Here is a 23,254-nt window from a genome sequence, read left to right on the forward strand (position 1 = left end):
GTCTTTCCCTGACTTATTTCACTTAGCATGATACTCTCCAGGTCCCTCCGTGCTGTCTCAAAGGGTAAGAGAGGCTTCTTTTTTACTGCTGCATAGTATTCCATGGTGTAAATGTACCACAGCTTTTTTATCCACTCATCTACTAGTGGGCACTTGGGTTTGTTTCCAGATCTTTGCTATTGTAAATAGTGCTGCTATGAACATAGGGGTGCATACATTCTTTCTGATTGGTGTTTCATCCTCTTGCTTCTTTTAAGATTCTCTTGCTTCCTCAGATATTCTTCATTTCTGACTGGTTCATTTCTGACTGGTTTATTTATTTAAAAATATGCTTTTTATTGATTTCAGAGAGAAGAAGGGAGAAGGGAAAGAGAGCAAGACCTATACATATATACTGTATCAACAAAAACATTTCAGGCCAGAAGTTATTGGCATGAAATATTGAAAGTGATGAAAAGCAAGAACCTACAACCAAGACTATATACCCAGCAAAGCTATAATTTAAAACTGAAGGAGAGTGCTCACTTTGAGGGCACATGTACTGAAACTGGAAAGAGACAAAGATTAACATGCCCCCTGAGCAAGGATGACATGTAGATTCATGATGTGTTCCACATTTAAAAAATAAAAATAACACCATTGCAGAAAAAGAAATCTAAAGAAGTTCTTTACCACCAAACCACTATTACAAGATATATTATAAGGTTGAAGAAAGAAGAAAAAGTTAAAAAGACAAGACAAAGATGAAGAATGAGAAAGAGAAGGTGAAGAAGGAGGAAAGGAGGAGAAAGAGGAGGTGGAGGAAGAGGAAGAGGGGAAGAATGATGATGAACATAATTAAAAGATTAAAATGGTAATAAATATATACCTATCAATTATCACTTTAATTGTAAATGGCTTAAATGTTGTAATCAAAAGTCATATGGCAGCTGAATGGATAAGAGAGCAACACCCATATGCTGTCTACAAGAGACAAACTTCGGAAGGCAAGATATACACAGACTAAAAATAAAGAGATGGAAAAGAGATATTTCATGCCAATAAAAATGAAAAAAAAAAAAGCTGTAGAGCAATACTTATATTTGACAAAAGCCTATACTAAGAGACAAAGAAGGACAGTACATAAGGATAAAGTGAACAATCCAACAAGTGGATATAACCCTTGAAAACATTTTTGTACCCAAAATAGGAGCACCTAAATATATAAAGCATATATTGATGGGCATTTAATAAGAGAACAGCAGTAAAACAGTCATAGTAGAAAATTTTTACACCTCAATGGCTAGAGTTCCAGGCCAATAATCAACAAGAAATAACGTCCTTCAGTGACACACTAGATAAATGGATTTAATTGATGTCTTCAGAGCATCTCACACCAAAGATTAGCAGAATATACATTCTTTTTTAAGTGTACAGGGAACATTTTCTAGGATAGACCACATATTAGGACACAAAACAAGTCTCAATAAACTTAAGAAGAGTGAAAACATATCAAACATTTTCTCTGACCGTACTATTATGAAACTAGAAATCAATCACAAGAAAAAAAAAACAAAAAAAACACACCTCAAGATATGGAAATTAAATAAAATGCTATTAAACACTGAATGGGTTAACAATGAGATCAAGGAAGAAGTCAAAAGATATCTTGAAACAAATGAAAATGAGAACACAACAACCCAAAATCTATATGATATAGCAAAAGTAATTCTAAAAAGGAAATTCATAGAATTACAGGCCTATTTCTAGAAACAAGAAAAATATCCAACAATCTAACTTTACACTTAAAGGAACTAGGAAAAGAACAACAAAGAAAGCCCAAAGAGTCTAAAATAATAATAGAAAAGATCAATGAAACCAACAGCTGGTTGAAAAAGCTTTAAAACGACTCAACAAGACACAGAAACCATGTCATCTTGAAGGGGGGGGAACAGAAGCGGCTAGGGGCAGAGCCTCACCACCATCCAGACTAACCTTGGACACCACTACAGACCCATGCAGTGAGCCACAAACCAGCGGAACCTCGCAAAGGACCCCCGCTGCAGGCTTTTGGGACCCCACACAGTGAGTCACATACTTGCACGTCACCCTGCCCTCAGTCTTCAGAACCCTGCAATGAGTTGCAGAGTTGCAAGCCACCCCTGCTGTGGGCTGTGGGACCATGAGGTGAGTCGAACACCAGTGAGACCTCGCAGATGATCCTCAACATGGGACCCAGGAACCCAAGTACATCCACAACAGCTTGCACAACGAGGTCAGGGGTGAGCCACATAGTCAGACAACCTGTAAGGAGACTCCATTCATGAAAGGACAATAACATTCAAGACCCAACTATATCAGGAGAATCCAAATAACTCAAGTAGGGGGCTTTCCTGGAACACCCAGCTAAGAAGATCTGAGAGACTACACCACTGGGTCCCACAAAACACCTACTACATAGGACTACCCCCCAAAAAATAGAAACAAATACAAAGGGACAGCGAAAATGGGGAGACAAGAAAACAATTCCCAAAGGGAAGACAAGGAACTAAATGAAATGGAGGCAAGTAATTTGTCATATAAAGAATTCAAAGTAATGGTTATAAGGATGCTCAAACATCTGGCTGAGAATTACAAGCAACTCAAAGTGAATTATAAGCAACTGTATGAGAAATATAACAACATGGATAAGAATCAAGAGGAAATAAAGAATGACATAGCTGTAATAAAGAACAGCCTGGGAAACCAAGATGGCGGCATAGGTGAAACACCTAACCTGCAGCCGGGCACAACAATTTCAAAGGCACAACTAGAGGTCAGAACGGACATCGTCCAGAACCACAGGAGAGCTGGCGGACTGAAATGCCCACAGCTGGGGGGAAGGAGAAGGCCACGGGGACAATCGGGGGAGCCGTAAAAGCCTGAGGTATGGAGAAACTGGCGGAGACACGAGCACGCGCGCCTGCGGGGAGGATGGAGCCGGAGAGGAAGGGGCGGCTGACGGCCTGGCCGGAGTTCACTGGCAGGAAGGAGATAAAGGCTCCGGAGTGTGCTAAGCGCCGGCTCCGACTGCACTGAGCGCCAGTTCCGGGCGAAACCCTGGGAAGCCAGGCGCAGGCTGGGGGAATGAATCTGGGCTGTGGGGCGCAGGCACAGAGGAGCGGGGGAAGGCAGAGCTCCAGAGGCGCGCACGGGAAGGGGCGCAAAGGACGGACTGTTGCCTGCGCCACTGAACTGCCCTAGCGGGAAGGAGACATAAGCTCAGGACCGTGCTGAACCCCAGTTCCGACTGCACTGAACCCCAGTTCCGGGCGAAACCCTGGGAAGCCAGGCGCACGCTGGGGGAATGAATTTGGGCTGTGGTGGCGGAGGCACAGAGAAGCGGCGGCTCCAGACGCGCTCACTGGAAGGTGCGCAGAGGACGGACTTTTGCCTGCGCCACTGGGTGGCCCTGCTGGGAAGGAGACAGGGACGCCAGACTGCGCTGAGACCCAGTTCCAACTACACTGAAACCCAGTTCCAGGCGAGAATCTGGGAGTCCAGATTCATTAGGGGAGGGACTGGACTGTTTGGCAGTGGGCGAAACTCCAGGGCGCGTTTCTCTCAGAGGTGTTTGCAAGGAATACAGAGGGACACAGACACAGGAGCCTCATAGGGCGGGGCTGACAGGAAGCCAAGGTTGTAGGCTCCACCCTGTAGCTCCGCCCCAGCCAAGCTGAGCAGAAGCTTTTTCCTGCTGAGTGCCTCAGGTAGTGGCTGACCCACACTACATTGGAGACCCAGAAACGAGGGCATCTAGTGGTTGGTGGGAGATGACACCAGATTTCAATCACTTGCAAAAGGGAGGCATTCTAGAGGCAGACTCAGTGAGCGCCAAGGCATTGCTGCATCAAGACCCGGCCCACAAACATGTCTCCTGCACAGCATCTCTTCCTATATAGACAAAGAGGGTCCTCACGGCCAATTGGCCTGGAGGACAATTCCTCCCAGTGACACCAACAACAATCAAGACTTAACTGTACAAAGGAGGACCAAGATGGAGACATAGGGCGGCAGCCTGATCATTGCCTACCACAACAATATTGAGACTACGACGGGAGAGCAGAGCAGACACCAGCCAGAAAGACCGGGGGGCTGGCTGAGCAGATGCTCTACAACTAGAAAAGAGAGGGGTACGCAGGATGATGCTGATGCCGGTGACCCAAAGTCCACACTTTAAGAACTATGGCTCAGGCGACACAATGGTGGCCTGGAACGTGCTCGGCGCAGTTCCCCCGGCGGTCTCCGGCTGAGGGGACGGCTCCACTCGCTGACGAGCACGGACAGACGAGCCCCTGGGAGACATGGGGAGGGAGACTCCGTGCTTGCTGACCTCCGAGTCCTTCAAGAATCTCAATGCCCCGAAGTGGCCAGGTGCGCACGCTCAGCGACTGGCCACCGTTGCAGACCCAAGGGCCGACGCAGCGACACCGGACCAGCCCACCGCCGGGCACCGGGCACACCAGAGCCTTGCCGAGCCCGCCGCCCAACGAGTTCTGCGGCAGCCGCCCTGGAGCTCTGAGAAAATGACCGAAGGAATTGCTGAGAGGGAATTGACCAACAGGAATTGGGATCAAGAAGACGAAACCCCGCTGAGACCCGAGTCCAGGCGAGCCTGCGAGCCTCTGGGCTCAGATGTGGTCACACGCCTCTGGGTCTAGGTGAGGCCTCATGCCCCTGGGTTTGGGTGAGGCCACGCGCCCCTGGGTCCAGGTGAAGCTGGATTCCGGGTTCGGGTGAGGCCATGTGCCCCTGGGTCCGGGCGAATCTGAACCCTGGGTCCGGGTGAGGCCGTGGGCCCCTGGATCCGGGTAAGGCTGGGTCCCGAGTACGGGTGAGGCCGTGAGCCCCTGGATCCGGGTGAGACCACGCGACCAGGGGTCTGAGAGAGGTAACGCGCCCCTGGGTCCGGGTGGCTTCGTGCACCTAGGTCCAGGTGAGGCCACGTGCCCCTGGGTCTGAGAGAGGCCACACACCCCTAGGTCCGGGCGAGACCATGTGTCCCTGGATCCGGGTGGGGCCTCGTGCACCTAGGCCCGGGTGGGGCCGCGTGCCCCTGGGTCTGGGGGAGGCCAGGCGTCCCTGGGTCCGGGTGAGACCGTGTGTCCCTGGATCCGGGTGAGGCCTTGTGCGCCTAGGCCCGGGTGAGGCCACGTGCCCCTGGGTCTGGGGGAGGCCAGGCGTCACTGGGTCCGGGTGAGACCGTGTGTCCCTGGATCCGGGTGAGGCCTCGTGCGCCTAGGCCCGGGTGAGGCCACGTGCCCCTGGGTCTGGGGGAGGCCAGGCGTCCCTGGGTCCGGGTGAGACCGTGTGTCCCTGGATCCGGGTGAGACCTCGTGCACCTAGGCATGGGTGAGGTCACGTGCCCCGGGGTCTGAGAGGCCAAGCGTCCCTGGGTCCGGGTGAGACCATGTGTCCCTGGATCCGGGTGAGGACGCGTGCACCTAGACCCGGGTGAGCCCAAGTGGCCCTGGGTCTGGGAGAGGCCAAGCGTCCCTGGGTCCGGGTGCGACCATGTGTCCCTGGAGCCGGATGAGGCCTCGTGCACCTAGGCCCGGGTGAGGCCACGTGCCCCTGGGTCTGGGAGAGGCCAAGTGTCCCTGGGTCCGGGTGAGACCATGTGTCCCCGGATCCGGGTGAGGCCTCGTGCACCTAGGCCCGGGTGAGCCCAAGTGGCCCTGGGTCTGGAAGAGGCCAAGCGTCCCTGGGTCCGGGTGAGACCATGTGTCCCTGGATCCGGTGAGGCCTCGTGCACCAAGGCCCAGGTGAGGCCACGTGCCCCTGGGTCTGGGAGAGGCCAAGCGTCCCTGGGTCCGGGTGAGACCATGCGTCCCTGGATCCGGATGAGGCCTCGTGCACCTAGGCCCGGGTGAGCCCAAGTGGCCCTGGGTCTGGGAGAGGCCAAGCGTCCCTGGGTCCGGGTGAGACCATGTGTCCCAGGATCCGGGTGAGGCCTCGTGCACCTAGGCCCGGGTGAGCCCAAGTGGCCCTGGGTCTGGGAGAGGCCAAGCGTCCCTGGGTCCGGGTGAGACCATGTGTCCCAGGATCCGGGTGAGGCCTCGTGCACCTAGGCCCGGGTGAGCCCAAGTGGCCCTGGGTCTGGGAGAGGCCAAGCGTCCCTGGATCCGGGTGAGACCATGTGTCCCTGGATCCGGGTGAGGCCTCGTGCACCTAGGCCCGGGTGAGCCCAAGTGGCCCTGGGTCTGGGAGAGGCCAAGCGTCCCTGGGTCCGGGTGAGACCATGTGTCCCAGGATCCGGGTGAGGCCTCGTGCACCTAGGCCCGGGTGAGCCCAAGTGGCCCTGGGTCTGGGAGAGGCCAAGCGTCCCTGGGTCTGGGTGAGACCATGTGTCCCTGGATCCGGGTGAGGCCTCGTGCACCTAGGCCCGGGTGAGCCCAAGTGGCCCTGGGTCTGGGAGAGGCCAAGCATCCCTGGGTCCGGGTGAGACCATGTGTCCCTGGATCCGGGTGAGGCCTCGTGCACCTAGGCCCGGGTGAGGCCACGTGCCCCTGGGTCTGGGAGAGGCCAAGCGTCCCTGGGTCCGGGTGAGACCATGCGTCCCTGGATCCGGATGAGGCCTCGTGCACCTAGGCCCGGGTGAGCCCAAGTGGCCCTGGGTCTGGGAGAGGCCAAGCGTCCCTGGGTCTGGGAGAGACCATGTGTCCCTGGAACCAGGTGAGGCCTTGTGCAACTAAGCCCGGGTGAGGCCACGTGCCCCTGGGTCTGGGAGAGGCCAAGCGTCCCTGGGTACGGGTGAAGCCAGATCCTGGGTCCGGGTGAGGCCGTGCGCCCCTGGATCCATCCGGGTGAGGCTGGGTCCCAGGCCCGGGTGAGACCACGCGCCCCTTGGGTATGGGTGAGGCCACGTGCCCCTTAGTCCGGGTGACGCCGTGCCCCTGGGTTCGGCCGAGACCAAACCAGAGGGAGTCGGACCTCCATTACCACCATTTGTCCACCATCCAGAGCTGAGGGGTCAGTGCTGACATGTACACACAAGGAACTACTGGACATTGAAATTGGGTCTCAAAAGAACTGTTGGTCCAGGGGGAAGCTCGCTACAGATTGATTCATTTGCCTGTCAGCATAACTATTATTGCTCGTCTCACATTCAGTTCTTATTAGTATATATCTAGTGACATATGATCTCGCTCATCTAGGGGAAATGATGAACAACATAGACTGAGGAACAAGAACAGAACCAGAAGCAAGGAGGCATCGATCGGACTATCGGGCCTCAGAGGGAGGATAGGGGAGGGTAGGGGGAGGGTGAGGGGAGGGGGAGAGTTCAACCAAAGGACCTGTATGCATGCATATAAGCCTATCCAACGGTTAAGTTCAACAGGGGATTGGGGCATGCGTGGGGAGAGGGGTGGGATGGGAATGGGGGGATGAGGACAAATATGTGACACCTTAATCAATAAAGAAATTAAAAAAAAAAAAAAAGTTAAAAAAAAAATAAATAAATAAATAAAAAGAACAGCCTGGAGGGATTCAACAGTTCAGCGAGTTAGAAGACAAGGTAAAAAACAACAACACCCAATCAGAATAGCAATTGGGAAAAAGAATTAAAAAGCAGGAGGAGAGTATAAGGGAGCTTTGGGACAACATGAAATGAAACAACATCTGCATAATAGGGGTGCCAGAAGGAGAAGAACCTAAGCAACGAATAGAAAACCTGTTTAAAAAAATAATGACAGAAAACTTCCCTGACTTGGGGTAGAAAAAAGTCACACAAGTCCAGAAAGCAGAGAATCCCGAACAAGATGAACCCAAAAAGACCCACACAGAGACACATCATAATTAAAACAGCAAATGTTAAAGACAAAGAATCTTAAAGGCTATAAGAGAAACACAGAAAATTACCTACAAGGCATTTCCCATTAGACCAGTGGTTTTCAAGCTTTCTAATGTTGCAACCCTTTAATAAAGTTCCTCATGTTGTGGTGATTCCCAACCATAAAATTATTTTCGTTGCTACTTCATAACTGTAATTTTGCTACTGTTAATGAATCGTAATGTAAATATCTGTGTTTTCCAATGGTTTTAGGCTCTACAGCAGTGGTTCTCAACCTGTGGGTTGCACAGATTGAGAACCGCTAGCAGGGTCACCTAAGACCATTGGAAAACACAGATATTTACATTACAATTCATTAACAGTAGCAAAATTACAGTTATGAAGTAGCAACGAAAATAATTTTATGGTTGGGGGTCACCACAACATGAGGAACTGTATTAAAGGGTCACGGCATTAGAAAGGTTGAGAACCACTACATTAGACTATCAACTGATTTCTCAACAGAAACACATCCAGTCAGAAGAGAGTGGCATGACATATACAAAGTAATGAAAAGAAAGGGACTGAATCCAAGACTACTCTATTCAACAAGGCTATCATTCAAAATTGAAGGTGAAATCAGCAGCTTCAAAGATTTAAAAAAAAAAAAAAAAAAAGGCTAAAGGACGTTATCACCACCAAACCAGCAATGCAAGAAATCCTAAAGTGGCTTTTGTACAAAGAAGACATAGAAAAAGAGGGAGAAACACAGGCATAAAGAATAAAAATGGCAACAAACAAGTACCCATCAATAATAACCTTAAACGTAAATGGTTTAAATGCTCCAATCAAAAGATATAGGATAGCTGAATGGATAAGAAAACATGACACATATATATGCTGTCTACAAAAGACCCATCTCAGAACAAAGGACCCACACAGACTGAAAGTGAAGGGATGGAAAGAAACTGTTCAGGCAAATGGAAAGGAAAAAAAAAGCTGGGGTAGCAATACTTATATCTGAAAAAAATAGACCTCAAAGTGAAGACCATAACAAGAGATAAGGAAGGCCACTACAACAAGAGGATATAATTCTTCTAAACATATATTCACCCAATATAGGAGCATCCACATACATAAAAATTTCTGGAAGATACAAAGGGAGGATAGACAGCAATACAATCATAGTAGTGGACTTAAATACCCGATTGACATCACTGGATAAATCCTCTAGACAAAAAAAAAAAAAAAAAAAAAAAAATCAACAAGGAAAAAGCAATCCTAAACGACTCACTCGATCAGATAGAACTAATTGACATCTTCAGAACATTTCACCCCAAAGCTACAGAATATACATTCTTCTCAAGTGTATATAGGATATTTTCAAAGACAGACCACATGTTAGGACACAGAATAAGTCTCTACAAATTCAAGAAGATTGAAATCATATCAAGCATCTTCTCAGATCACAATGGAATAAAGTTAGAAATCAACAACAATGAAAAAACCTCAAGAACAAACACATGGAAACTAAATAGTATGCTATTAAAAAATGAATGGGTTACCAAAGAGATCAAAGAAGAAATAAAAAAAATCATGGAAACAAATGACAATGAAAACACAACAATCCAAAATCTATGGGGCACAGTGAAAGCAATCCTGAGAGGGAAATTCATAGTACTACAGGCCTACTTCAAAAAAGAAGAAAAAGTTGTAATAACTTATCTATCCTACAACTTAAAGAATTAGAACGTGAGCAAAAAGAGAAGTCCATAGTAAGTAGAAGGAAGGAAATAATAAAGATCAGAGTGGAAATAAAATGACATAGAGACCAAAAAAATACAAAATATCAATAAAACCAAGAGCTGGTTCTTTAAAAGAATAAACAAGATTGATGAACCTCTAGCCAGACTCACCAAGAAACAAAGAGAGAGGACCCAAATAAAATCAGAATAGAAAGAGAGCTGAAGTTAACAACTGACCCCACAGAAATACAAAGGATCGTAAAAAAATACTATAAACAACTCTATTCCAACAAACTGGACAACTTTGATGAAATTGACATATTCCTAGAAAAATACAATCTTCCAAACTCAATCAGAAAGAATCAGAAAACCTGAATAGTCTGATAACTACTGATGAAATGGAAGCAGTAATAAAAAAACAAACAAACAAACAAAAAAAACTTTTAGCAAACAAAAGCCCTGATCCAGATGGCTTCACAGGCGAGTTTTACCAAACATTCAAAGAGTAAGTACCACCTATCCTCCTCAAACTATTCAAAAAATTCAAGAGAAAGGAACACTTCCAAGCTCTTTATATGAGGCCAGTATTCCCCTAATCCCAAAACCAGGTAAAGACACTACAAAGAAAGAGAACACAGGCCAATATCCCTGATGAACATAGATGCTAAAATCCTCAACAAAATTTTAGCAAATCGAATCCAGCAATACTTTAAAAAGATCGTACACCATGACCAAGTGGGATTTATTCTGGGGATGCAAGGATGGTACAATATCCACAAATCAATAAATATGATACAGCACATTAACAGATTTCTAAGACAAAAATCATATGATTATATTAATTTATGTAGAAAAAGCATTTGACAAAATCCAACACCCTTTTTTGATAAAAACTTTCAGCAAAGGGGGAATGGAGGGATCATACCTCAACATAATAAAGGCCATATTTAACAAACCTACAGCCAACATCATACTCAATGGACAAAAATTAAAACCATTTCCCCTAAGAACAGGAACAAGACAGGGATGCCCACTTTCACCCCATAGTATGGCCTTAATAGGATTGGGAACATCACTTGCTATAATTGCACACAATTGATTTCAACAAGGACATTCGAATCACTGTAATTGGCTTCTTTTCTTGTTCTCTCCAGAGACTACTACAAACGACCACCATTCTCTTTTGAGGCTATAACTTCCAAACTCTGAGCATAAGGGCTTCTGTCATATTTTATGATAAAAACCAACAAACAAATAAATAAGTAAAATGATATGTACAGTATATAGGAAACAGGCATGAACTGACTCAACATACTTCATCTCTCCCACCAGACTCAGTCATACCCTTATACTCTTCCTTTCCTCCACTCCTACACTCAAGACAGGCCTCTCCGCTCCAGGCCTTGCTCCCCTGCTTTTGTTCTTGGACACTGACAGAGCAATTATTCCTAACATCTGTCTAAATCTGTCTCTCCTTTTCTCTGAAATCTCTTTAGACACTGGATTCCTTTCAAGCCACTAGCAGTAACCTCCCCACTTTCCTACCTTAAATCCCTCCTCCTAGCAGAGGAGTCACAAAAGTGTCTCCACTCCTTAGTTCTAGGCACGCCTTCATCCCCAGTCCCTGGCTTCTTTCCTACTGGCCCACAAACGTTACTGGAGTCTCAGTGTGTATCATCCTTCTTGCCATGTCTTGATGCAGACATATCCTAAACAGATCCAAAAACTGTGCTCTTCATAGCTACGTTTATTCTTCCTACTGGAAATCCTTTTTCCTTGAAACACTGCTTTCCACAGATTTGCCTTCTTGTTTTCATTGGGGTTTTGGTTTTATTGTTTTGTTCTTATTTAAAACACAAAGAGACAATGGATTACACAGGGTTGGGACATGTCCTCAATGGTACATCTCTTACATGCACACCAGCCAGTTTCCTGTCCATGAGTCTTTGCCTTCTTGTGCGTCTTTGTATTTCCAAGTGTTTCCCTAGTCCAGAGGTCGGCAAACTGCAGCTCACGAGCCACATGCGGCTCTTTGGCCCCTTGAGTATGGCTCTTCCACAAAATACCACGGCCTGGGCGAGTCTATTTTGAAGAAGTGGTGTTAGAAGAAGTTTAAGTTTAAAAAATTGGATCTCAAAAGAAATTTCAAACGTTGTACTGTTAATATTTGGCTCTGTTGACTAATGAGTTTGCCGACCACTGCCCTAGTCAATATCTGTAACCATACTCATTAAAGTAATTTGAATAGTACATATATATTTCTATTTCCCTCTTTAGACTATAAATTACTTGAAAATAGGCATTTACTTGTCTTAATTGTCTAAGACAGTGGCCAAGAGCCACATGCGGCTCTTTGGACCCTTGAGTGTGGCTCTTCCACAAAATACCACATGCAGGCGCGCACGTACAGTGTGACTGAAACTTCGTGGCCCATGCGCAGAAGTTGGTTTTCGGCTCTCAAAAGAAATCTCAATCGTTGTACTGTTGATATTTGGCTCTGTTGACTAATGAGTTTGCCGACCACTGGTCTAAGACATCACCTAAAACACTGATGCTCAATAAAATTTGATAAACCCAAATAGCCAAACTCTATTAAAGAAAGCAGTCACATAAGCTGGTTATGACTGAAATTGAATGCTCAACTTGGATGAGCTATTCCATAAATCATCTCAAGAACTTAAGACTTCCAAAATTACTTATAGAGATTACAATTCTATTCTCACAATTTTCCTTCCCAAGTAAACAGGTAAGCATTTTTAAATTACCATTTTAGATATGTGGGATGTTAAAGAAAGAGAAAAGCTTAAAAATATTTTTTTAAAGGTGTAATTTCACCTTGAAAGCTGCTTCTTATTTGCTGATTTTTCAGGAGTCTTAGGCAACTTCATCTGTTTCTGGGGGGTATACAAAATGTTGTCTGTAGATTTCACCCTTGGGATTATCCGTCTCTCCGTAACTTTTCCTCCATCTGATCCAAACTCCATGGGGTGTTTGTGAGAGGATTCGAAATCAATGAAGAAGACATTCTCTGAGTTATCTTTACTTTCACTGTCTGACGAATACTCCAAAATTTCTGTAGAACTTGCCTGAAAAAATTAAGAGATATGCAATTAAATTTGAAGAATTCTTTATTCAAGTACTTATTCATACATGTCTATTATTCTATTCCCTTATAATTATAATTAGTAAATAACTTTAAACATACAGTATCTTAAACTTTGCACATACAGTAGCTTAAACTTCTATTTTGACATGAAATCCAAAGTATCAAGTCATATAACCAAAGTCAAGATGAGATTAAACCAATTGTAAGCAAGATATTCTCTCATAGAATCCATCAAATTAGGTGCAAATATTCACTCTTCCTTCAGTAAACTAACAGAAATGTGCCAGATAGTCAGTTTTGAAAACTGAACTAATAACACCAACCTAAATGGCTGATGAAAATCACTACAACCTAACACCTATTGGAAAACATGTAAATTTTTTTGGATTTTGAAATGTAATTAGTGAGGTAAATAATATTCAATATTTCTTATGAACCAAAGAAAACTGCCTCTTCATGTGTAAACTACTTAATTTACCAAAAGTCTCCAAGGGTCAAGATGAAAAGTAGACTTTCCAGCACAAATTCAATATAATATTTTCCAGAGACTAGTTTTTTTTGTTTTTTTTTTTTAAATAAATCTTTATTGTTCAGATTATTACAATTGTTTCTCCTTTTTTCCCCCCATATCTCCCCATTACCCAGTTCCCTCCCCCCCATTGTCCTTATCCATAGGTGTATGATTTTTGTCCAGTCTCTTCCCATACCCCCCACACGGACACCCCTTTCCCCCTGAGAATTATCAATCCACTCCCATTCTATGCCTCTGATTCTATTATGTTCACCAGTTTATTCTGTTCCTCAGATTTTTAATTCACTTGATTTTGAGAATCACTTGTTGATAGATATTTGTTGTTCATAATTTTTATCTTTACTTTTTTCTTCTTTTTCCTCTTTTTAAAGAATACCTTTCAGCATTTCATATAATACTGGTTTGGTGGTGATGAACTCCTTTAGCTTTTTCTTATCTGTGAAGCTCTTTATCTGCCCTTCAATTCTGAATGATAACTTTGCTGGGTAGATTAGTCTTGGTTGTAGGTTTTTGCTATTCATCACTTTGAATATTTCTTGCCATTCCCGTCTGGCCTGCATAGTTTCTGTTGAGAAATCAGCTGACAGTCGTATGGGTGCTCCCTTGTAGGTAACTAACTGTTTTTCTCTTGCTGATTGTAAGATTCTCTCTTTGTCTTTTGCCCTTGGTATTTTAATTATGATGTGTCTTGGTGTGGTCCTCTTTGGATTCCTCTTGTTTGGAGTTCTGTGTGCTTCCTGAACTTGTAAGTCCATTTCTTTCACCAGGTGGGGGAAGTTTTCTGTCATTATTTCTTCAAATAGGTTTTCAGTATCTTGCTCTCTCTCTTCTGGCACCCCAAAAATTCGGATATTGGTACGCTTAAAGCCATCCTGGAGGCTCCTTATGCTATCCTCACACTTTTGGATTCTTCTTTTTTTCTGCCTCTCTGGTTGGGTGTTTTTTTCTTCCTCATATTCCAGCTCTTTGGTTTGACTCTTCGGGTGTGGTGGTCTACTCTGTATATTCTTTATTTCAGACAGTGTATGCATAATTTCTGACTGGTCCTTTTCCATTTGTTTGGTATTCTCATTAAGGTCCTTGAAGGTCTCTTCAAGTTTCTCAGCGGTTTTTAGAAGATTCTTGAGTAACCTTATAATATGGTTCTGAACACTGTGTCGTCCATTAGTTTGCTTTCATCTATTTCTCCTACTTGTGACATACTTCGATGTCTCCACATTCTGGCTGCCTTCCTGTGTTGATGGAGTGGCTTTGTGTGGTCGGTGACCTATAGGGGCTGGTAGCTCAGCTTCCCCAATCACCCTAGGTGGTCGCTCTTGGTACTCCCCTTTGTGGGCTGAGTGGAAAGTCTTGGTGTAGTTAAAAGCCCTGATTGCTGTTGGTACACTGGGAGGAATTGACCTCCGGTCCAATTGGCTGTGAGGGCCTGCTGTATCTAGGAAGAATTGCTGTGCTGGAGACACAGTAGGGCTTTGGTGCTCACTGAGTCTGCCTCTTGAATGTGTCCCTTATGAGAGTGGTTGAAATCTGGTGTCGTCCACACCGACAGAAAAGTCACTCTCACTCTCCGACCGGCCGAGAGTCCCTCCCATAGGCGTCTGGGTCCCCTGCGTGTCCCCAGAAACTGGAGTTCAGAGTGGTTCGGATTGTTGGTATCACTGGCGGGAATTGATCTCCAAGCCAGTTGGCTGTGAGGATCAGCAGTGTCTCCCCTGGGAGAGCTACTGTGCTCAGCTTGGATGGGGCAGAGTCTCAGGGTGGCGCAGACAAGCTTTGGTTTCCCGTCTGCTTCTCCCTTAGAGGGGCGTTTTCTCCGTGCCCGAATTAATGGCTGCGCGCCTCTGAGAGAAGGCAGCTTTCGAGCCTCTCCCGCTGCCTAACAGACCAGTTTCTCCCCAGCTGGGGCTTTGTTTTTCTCCCGAATGAGAAATCCAGTCACTGGGAGGGCTGTGCTCAGCTTGGATGGGGCGGAGTCTCAGAATGGCACAGACAAACTTTGTTTCAGTCCGCACCGCCCTAAGAGGGCCGGTTTCTCCGTGCCCAAATTAATGGCTGCGCGCCTCTGAGATAAGGCCGCTCTCAAGCCTCGCCCGCTGCCAAACAGCCCAGTTTCTCCCCGACCGCAGCTGGACCTCAGTGCAGTCGGGCGGCCCTGCTTTTCTCCCAAACGAGAAAGCTCGCCACGCAGCGTCTGCTGCCCTCCCTCTCCGTGCGCACGCCGCGAGCAAGCCTGCCGCGTATTCAGCCGCCCGCCCTTTCCGCGCTCACGGATCTCCGCACCTCCACAGCTCCTGAGGCTCAGCGTCCCCCTCTGTTTTTCTCTAGTTGTAGGTTTTCCACTCTGCCAGCTTTCCAGTGGTTCTGGACAGTGTGCGCTCTATTTTCCAGTTGTAGTTTCAAAATTGTTGTGGTAGGCAACAGTTAGGTGTTTACCTTATGCTGCCATCTTGGTTTCTCTCTCCAGAGACTAGTTTTAAACTGCTAATATCATCAAGAACTATATAAGAATATCAAGTCACTGCCTCTTTTTCCTAAAATATCTCTTCTTCCCCCAACTCAAATTTCTAAACTACCAAAATAATATTTTGAAAACTGGATTACAAATAGAAACTCACATCACATAGCCTAACTGGAGAGGAAAACCAAAACTTTCTTCTGTGATGTTCTCCATCTTTGTCCAGACACACACTAAAACTCTTAAATCTGGTATGAATTTTATTTTCCCATCACTTGGCTTTGCAAGTCAGTCCCAGGTTGTTCTACTGTCAGCAACAATTCATCCTTCAACACCAATTTTTCAGTGTATATTTTTAACTTAATACCTATACATTTTAAATTTACTAAATGTAAATTGTATATTTAGTTAAATGGATCTTCTGTGCCTGTATAATTTCCTAGTGTAGTACGGGTCCTTCAGGAAGAGCTCTGTTTTGATAGCTCAACATGGATTGTGTCACTGGCACTGAAATAGGCACCTGGCTAAAGACAGTGAAGAGGCCACGGTATATAAAAGGATTATTATCTGTGGGTATATGTGTACGCATGTGCATTGGTACATGGAGGGTAGCACTAGAATTTTCACCATTTGCTAATCTACATAAGACAAAAGGTTGATCACATTTGGCCCTTTAGAGGATTTTATAGTTACATCCTCTTTAAGAGCTAAAAAGGACACCACCAATCCCCATATCTCTTTCAAAAAACTGCTTGGGTAGTCACCTGTTACTAGGAACATTTAAAAGAAGAAAAAGTAAGTTAAAAAAACTCTAATAGCTTAGTTCCTCTACCCTTTTCACAATCTCAGTTACATGCCTAAATTACTGTAGGCAGGTGCTAATCCATAAATAAGCCCTGTGGTCACATGTTTCCCCTATAACACAGCTTCTCAATAATAATTAACAATAGGCCATAAAAAACCGCCACAATAATTTAGTTAGAAAATTAAGATGCTCGACACTAAAAACTTCATACATTACTTGAGAATTCCAGATTTAAATTCATCTTTTTGTATGAAATGTCTTTTCATTTAGTTCCCTAAAGTTTTGCATTTCATCCTAGAACAGGGTTTCACAACCTCAGCACTGTTGCCATTTTTCTGAATAAGAGTGGGCTTCCTGTACAGGGGCACTGAGAAGTGGGTGAACCCCCACAAACTCTAAGCACGGGACCCCTCCCCATTCCCTGTCTCTGCCCTTCCCACCTTCCCATCCCCTAACCCCACATGAGGAGAACGTCAGGCCCATAGGCCTCAGCCTCACATTCCTGGTCTCGGGCCCACCAACATTCCTTGATCCCTGACACCGGACACTCACGCTGTGACTGTCCCCAGCTGCCACCGACCCTACCGGAGCCAGCTTCTGTCTATGGGACTGAGCCCCAGTGGAAGGAAGAAGAGTGGTCCTTCCACTTGTCCCAGGCTCCTCGGCCTAGGACAGGAGTTAGGGACAAAGGGGAGGACCAGTGTGTGGGCATCAGGGGGCCAGTGCCCACCTACACCCCCAGTGACCGAGGGCAAGCTCCTCAGAACCTGGCGAGAAAAGGCAAGCATGTCCACACCACCCTCAGGGCCACTCTATATTCTTGATCACCTGCTAGGGGAAGACTTCTGTGCTGCCCAACAATACCCCATGTTTGGGGCCCCTGAATGTCCACATCGGCCCCACCAGGCCAACTCTGCACTCCATGGCGCACCCCACCTGGACGCCCCCTGGGTGCTACTAGGAAAGTAGAAACAGCAGGTGGGATGCCCCATGTCAACCCTCTGCCATTAAATCCACAAACAGAAAAACAAACAAAAAGCACAACAAATAAATAATGCCTTTAGCAGTCAATCAAAAAGACAAACAATGCCTTAACCAGCACAGCAAATCATGTGTTCTTCACATAGGAATTTCTAAGAAGAAACGAAAGGCATAACAAACACCTTTAAGAAAAGACATCTAGAAGCCGTCACTTTAGGAGATTGTATTTTAGAACTCCACCCAAGCCCATTATCTCAGATGAATGTGGAGGAAGTCTCCTCACGTGGACACTCAGAACCACAGCTGACCAGTCACAAGCTGTTTTGGCCCCAGCCTGACAGTCAAGAACTCATTTTCTTTGAGAAAGGATGGTGTTTGTGTGTGTGCACGTGCATGCATGTGTACAGATGCGTGTGCTGGGGGTAGGCAGGAGAAGGCGGGGAAAAAATCAAAGATAGGTCAGAGGAGCCTGCAGGTTCATAAGCTCAAATTTATATTTTATATATTGTAGAATCAGACTAAAGAGAAAGAAGAGCTTTAAGTTTTGGAATGATAAAGACTTGGTTTTGAATCACAGCTCAGCTTTCTCATTGTTTTGAGACTTTGAACAAGTTACTTCACTGACTCTCCCATTCCTCAGTTTACTCCAAAAATGGAAAATTATTCCAGCAATATTTCAAGAATTACAGATAACAACTCTTTACTATAAAGTATTTCAAACACATAGAAAAGTATAAAAAATATATAAAAATGCATGTTCTCATCGCCACCCTATCACCTTGCATCAAATCTTAACATGGTGCAAATCTTCCTTGGTAGCTTTTAATGATGCAGTTGAAATTTCCTGTATCTCTCTGTTCCATGTTCCTCCTTCCTAGAGGAGCTTTCTCCTGAGTCACATCCTGTTTTTATTTTTTAATCACACACACACACACACACATACACACACACACACACACACATTATCTAGTACTATTTTGAAAGCTTTTAAACTTTATATATTATAAAATGGTGGTGTCAACACAACTCTAAATGACCTTCTGTATTTTCCGGCGTATAAGACGACCCCCAACTTTTCCAGTTAAAATACAGAGTTTGGGATATACCCGCCCTATAAGATGACACCCGGCGTATAAGACGACCCCTGACTTTTGAGAAGATTTTCCTGGGTTAAAAAGTCGTCTTACACGCCGGAAAATATGGTACTCTTTTCATCAATATAATTTTTAAAATATTTATCCATAAACCTCTATTTCAGTGCTACCCAATACAAGAAACATACATAATTTCAAATTTTCTAGTAGCCAAATTAAGAAGATAAAAAAGAGGTGAAATGAACTGTAATAACGCATTTTACTTAACCAAATATATCAAAATATAATTTCTTTTACTTCTTCGCTCTCATCAGAGTCACCTTTTACCAGTCCCTTCATGGCAATGTCAGCTTTTGCTATCATGCACCTGAAAACTTGTCCAGCCTCTACCCATTACTCAGTTCCAAAGCCACTTCCTCATTTGAAGGTATTTGTTACAGCAGTACCCCACTTCTCAGAACCAATTTCTGCCCATTGTCTGCTCGGGTTGCCACAGCAAAAAATCATAGAGTAGGTGGCTTAAACAACAGACATTTATTTCTGTGGAGGCTGGAAGTCCAGGGTCAAGCTGCCAGTTGATTCAGTTCCTGGAGAGAGCTCTCTTCCTGGCTTGTAGTTGGCCACTTTCTTGCTGTGTTGATGGGTGGGGAGATATCTCCCTCATGGCTCTTCGTATAAGGCCTATAATCCCATCATGAGGGCCCCAACCTCTAATCATTTCCCAAAGGCCCATCTCCACATACTATCACATTGAGAGTTTGGGCTTCAACATACGGATTTGGAGTGGGGTGGATGGGATACAATTCAGCCTACAGCAGTCTTTTTTACACTTTTTAGTTTTTATCTGACAAGTATGAAATGGTATTTCACTCTTGTTTAAATTTGCATTCCCATGATTATTCACAGGTTTTATCATCTGTGCACTTGTTCATTAGCTCTTCATAGTTCTTCTTCAGTGAACTGCTTATTTAGATACTTTAACCATGTTTCTAGTAGGAGAGACAATTACTTTTTAATTACTCGGGTCTATGTGTTGCAAAGATGTATCATCAGAAAATTTACAATTTAAAAGTGACAGAGGAATAAAAATAATATTGAATGTAAACTGTAATTGAAATTTTAAAAATAAATAGTTACAGAGGAAGAACCACTATATAAAATTGACATCCTTTAAGAAAATGTTCTCAACCAAAGATTTTTAAACCATTATTATTACTGGTAGGCTGCTGAGTGCCACACAGTAACCTAATGTACTCGGGCAAAATGACTTTTCGTTGAAAATTTTTATTCTTTACCAAATCATTTTATTAGGAAACTAGAGGCCCAGTGCACGAAATTTGTGCACGAGGGGTGGGGTGTCCCTCAGCCCAGCCTGCACCCTCTCTAATCTGGAACCCCTCAAGGGATGTCCAACTGCCCGTTTAGGCCCGATCCTACTGGGCCTAAATGGGCAGTTGGACATCCCTCTCACAATCCAGGACTGCTGGCTCCCAACTACTCGCCTGCCTGCCTTCCTGATTGCACCTAACTGCTTCTGCCCGCCAGCCTGATCACCCCCTAACCACTCCCCTGCCAGCCTGATTGATGCCTAACTGCTCACCTGCCAGCCTGATTGTCCCTAACTGCCCTCCCCTGCAGGCTTGATCGTCCCCAACTGCCCTCTCTTGCAGGCCTCGTTCCTCCCAAGTGCCCTCCCCTGCTGACCATCTTGTGGCGACCATCTTGTGTCCACAAGGGGGCAGCCATCTTTGACCACATGGGGGCAGCCATCTTGTGTTGGAGTGATGGTCAATTTGCATATTAATCTTTTATTAGATAGGATAGAGGCCTGGTGCATGGGTGGGGGCCAGCTGTTTTGCCCTGAAGGGTGTCCCGGATCAAGGTGGGGGTTCCCTTGGGGCGTGGGGCAGCCTGGGCGAGGGGTCTGTGGTGGTTTGCAGGCCGGCCATGCCCTCCGGCAACCCAAGTGGAGGCCCTGGTATCTGGGATTTATTTATCTTCTATAATTGAAACTTTGTAGCCTTGAGCGGAGGCCAGGACAGGCCAGGGCAGGCGGGAAGCTTGGCTTCCTCCATCGCTTGGGGCAACCCAAGCCTCCTGCTTGCTCCAGCTCCGTGGCTGCCGCCATATTTGTTGGGTTAATTTGCATACTCGCTCCTGATTGGCTGGTGGGCATGGCTTGTCGGCATAGTGGAGGTACAGTCAATTTGCATGTTTCTCTTTTATTAGATAGGATGGATTACTTTCCTCGGATGCTGGATTTCAAGTACCAAAATAAAGATTTAACTTGTTTTCTTTTAAAAGAATTATATTTTCTCCTGCTTCCTTTGGACAGCTAAATAATGCCACCATCTAAAAAGTTTCATGTAAGATTACTTCATTCAGGTATATAGCCCAGTTACAGAAATAATACATTAGAATAAATTAGGATCTTTGATAGAAAAATTATTATAACAGTTAAATTCATAAAGTCAAAAAGTAACTATGTGGCTATGATCATGATTTGCTCAAGTTTAAAATGTAATAAAAGCATTAATATTATGATTCTTTTTATCCAATGAACTTTAGAACTAGGAGTCTCCTGAATTAATGATTAAATATCACAAACCACAAGATTAAGATATGAGCCCAGCTGGGGTGGCTCAGTGGCTAAGGGTCAAACTATAAACTAAGAGGTCATAGTTCAATTCCTGGTCAGGGACACATGCCCGGGTTGCAGGCTCAATCCCCAGTGGGTGGCATGTAGGAGGCAGCCGATCAATGATTCTCTCTCATCATTGATGATTCCATCTCTCTCTCCCTCTCCTTTCCTCTCTGAAATCAATATATATATATATATATATATATATATATATATATATATTTTTTTTTTTAAAGATTAAGATGTGAGCTAGGAGTAGTTCCTGTGAAATCAGTCATCAAAGGCCAGGACCACATTCTAATCTGTCTGTGGCTGAAGCCACTGGCAATTTATCAAAACTATAGAGTTCAACATTGACTCAGTTTCCAAAAATTAGCAATACTGCTGTAGTAGACATCTGTCATAATTTCTTCCTGACTCCTCTTTTCAGAGAACTAACCACCTATCCCTGTAGAGGACAGCCTATAACCTCTGAGCAGCCACAGGGATGGCCACGAAGGTCTAAGCAGCCATGTGTCTACTATGATTGGCCTAAGGTAGACAACTGGTCAAAACTGAGCCAATCAGATTCATTTTCTCCAGATTTTGATTTGAGAGATACAGTGTCTGGGAAGTACAAGCTAGGACACACACTAATAATGAATCTCTGAATGAAAGATGATGAGTTCCTCCTGGTGAGGGTTCCAGAGCTGCCCTGAGGCCCAGTTCACCTTTTCACCTTTAGACTAGAGGCCCGGTGCATGAATTCGTGCACTGGTGAGGTTCCTCGGCCTGGCCTGTGGGATCAGGCCAAAACCGGCTCTCTGACATCCCCTGAGGGTTCCTGGATTGCGAGAGGGCACAGGCCAGGCTGAGGGACCCCACCGGTGCACGACTGGGGCCGGGGATGGACACAGGAGGTTGGCTAGCTGGGGAGGGACCGCAGGAGGACTCCAGGGCATGTCCGGCCCATCTAGCTCAGTCCCGATCAGCTGGGCCCCAGCAGCAAGCTAACCTACCAGTCAGAGTGTCTGCCCCCTGGTGGTCAGTGCCCATCATAGCAACTGATTGACCAGTCGACTGTCTGTCCCCTGATGGTTAGTGCACATTATAGCGAGCGGTTGAGTGGCCTTAGCATATCATTAGCTTATTATGGACTAGCGGATGACCAGACAACCAGACACTTAGCACATTAGGCTTTTATTATATAAGATATTTTTGGTTTTATATATAAGATTTATATAAATATATGAATAAATTATATATTAATCAATAATTACATATAAAATATACAAGTTATATGTAAAATATAGTTGTCTATTAATATATCCACTTATAAACAAGTATATACTTTTACATATATAAAAGATACATACTATATATGTACATATTTACATATATACATATACATACATACATATATGTGTGTACATGTATGTGTGTGTGTGTGTGTGTGTGTGTATGGTGTCCCAAAAATATATACATGCACTTTGAATAATTATAAAGGCAGTGTTTATTAAAATACATTTTATTTTCAAAATTGAGCTATCAGATGTTGAAGTGTGTATACATGTTTTTGGGACACCATATATATATTGGGTCGACCAGCCGACTGTCTGCCCCCAGGTGGTCAGTGCACATCATAGCAAGTGGTTGAGCAGTCTTAGCATATCATTAGCATATTATGCTTTGATTGGTTGAATAGACAACTGGACACTTAGCATAGTAGGCTTTTATTATATAGGATTCCTCAGAATATACTAGCACGAATCCAGTAAATTTCCTCTTCCTCTTAAACTAGGTAGATTTGTTTTCTGTTACTTGCAACCATCTGCTAAATACTTTCAAATGCAGAAAATGTTCCATTAAACAAATATTAATACAGTATGCACTAAGTGTAAGGCTAATGCAAGATAGAAAATTTAATGAGACATAGTTCCATAAAGAACTTGAAATCAAATAAAGGAGATATTAAAAACATGGCTCACACTAAATGTTTTGAATGGGTAAACAATGAAGCTTTTATTTCTGACTATTTTGAAATTAGCAGACACACTGGAAGAAATAAAACCTCTGGGTTTCAAAGGATTGGAAAATTCTTAACAGATGAAGATGAGAACAGAG

At 44.7% G+C, this 23,254-nt stretch overlaps 1 protein-coding gene and 1 non-coding gene across 3 annotated transcripts in view; one reads left to right on the forward strand and one right to left on the reverse strand.

The window, feature by feature from the left end:
- The window catches only part of SPIDR (scaffold protein involved in DNA repair), a 341,673-nt gene that overhangs the window by 236,112 nt on the left and 82,307 nt on the right, over positions 1 to 23,254 (reverse strand). For both annotated transcript variants that reach the window (XM_054708421.1, XM_054708419.1), the window contains one exon: positions 12,373 to 12,623. In XM_054708421.1, coding sequence (XP_054564396.1) covers positions 12,373 to 12,623 — 251 coding nt within the window. The remainder of the gene's footprint in view (positions 1 to 12,372; positions 12,624 to 23,254) is intronic.
- On the forward strand, positions 518 to 621 carry LOC129147295 (U6 spliceosomal RNA). Its single transcript, XR_008554663.1, has one exon. It is a non-coding gene; the product is annotated as a U6 spliceosomal RNA (small nuclear RNA).

The sequence above is a fragment of the Eptesicus fuscus genome, chromosome 19 (genome assembly GCF_027574615.1).
Source record: "Eptesicus fuscus isolate TK198812 chromosome 19, DD_ASM_mEF_20220401, whole genome shotgun sequence".
Lineage (NCBI taxonomy): Eukaryota > Metazoa > Chordata > Mammalia > Chiroptera > Vespertilionidae > Eptesicus > Eptesicus fuscus.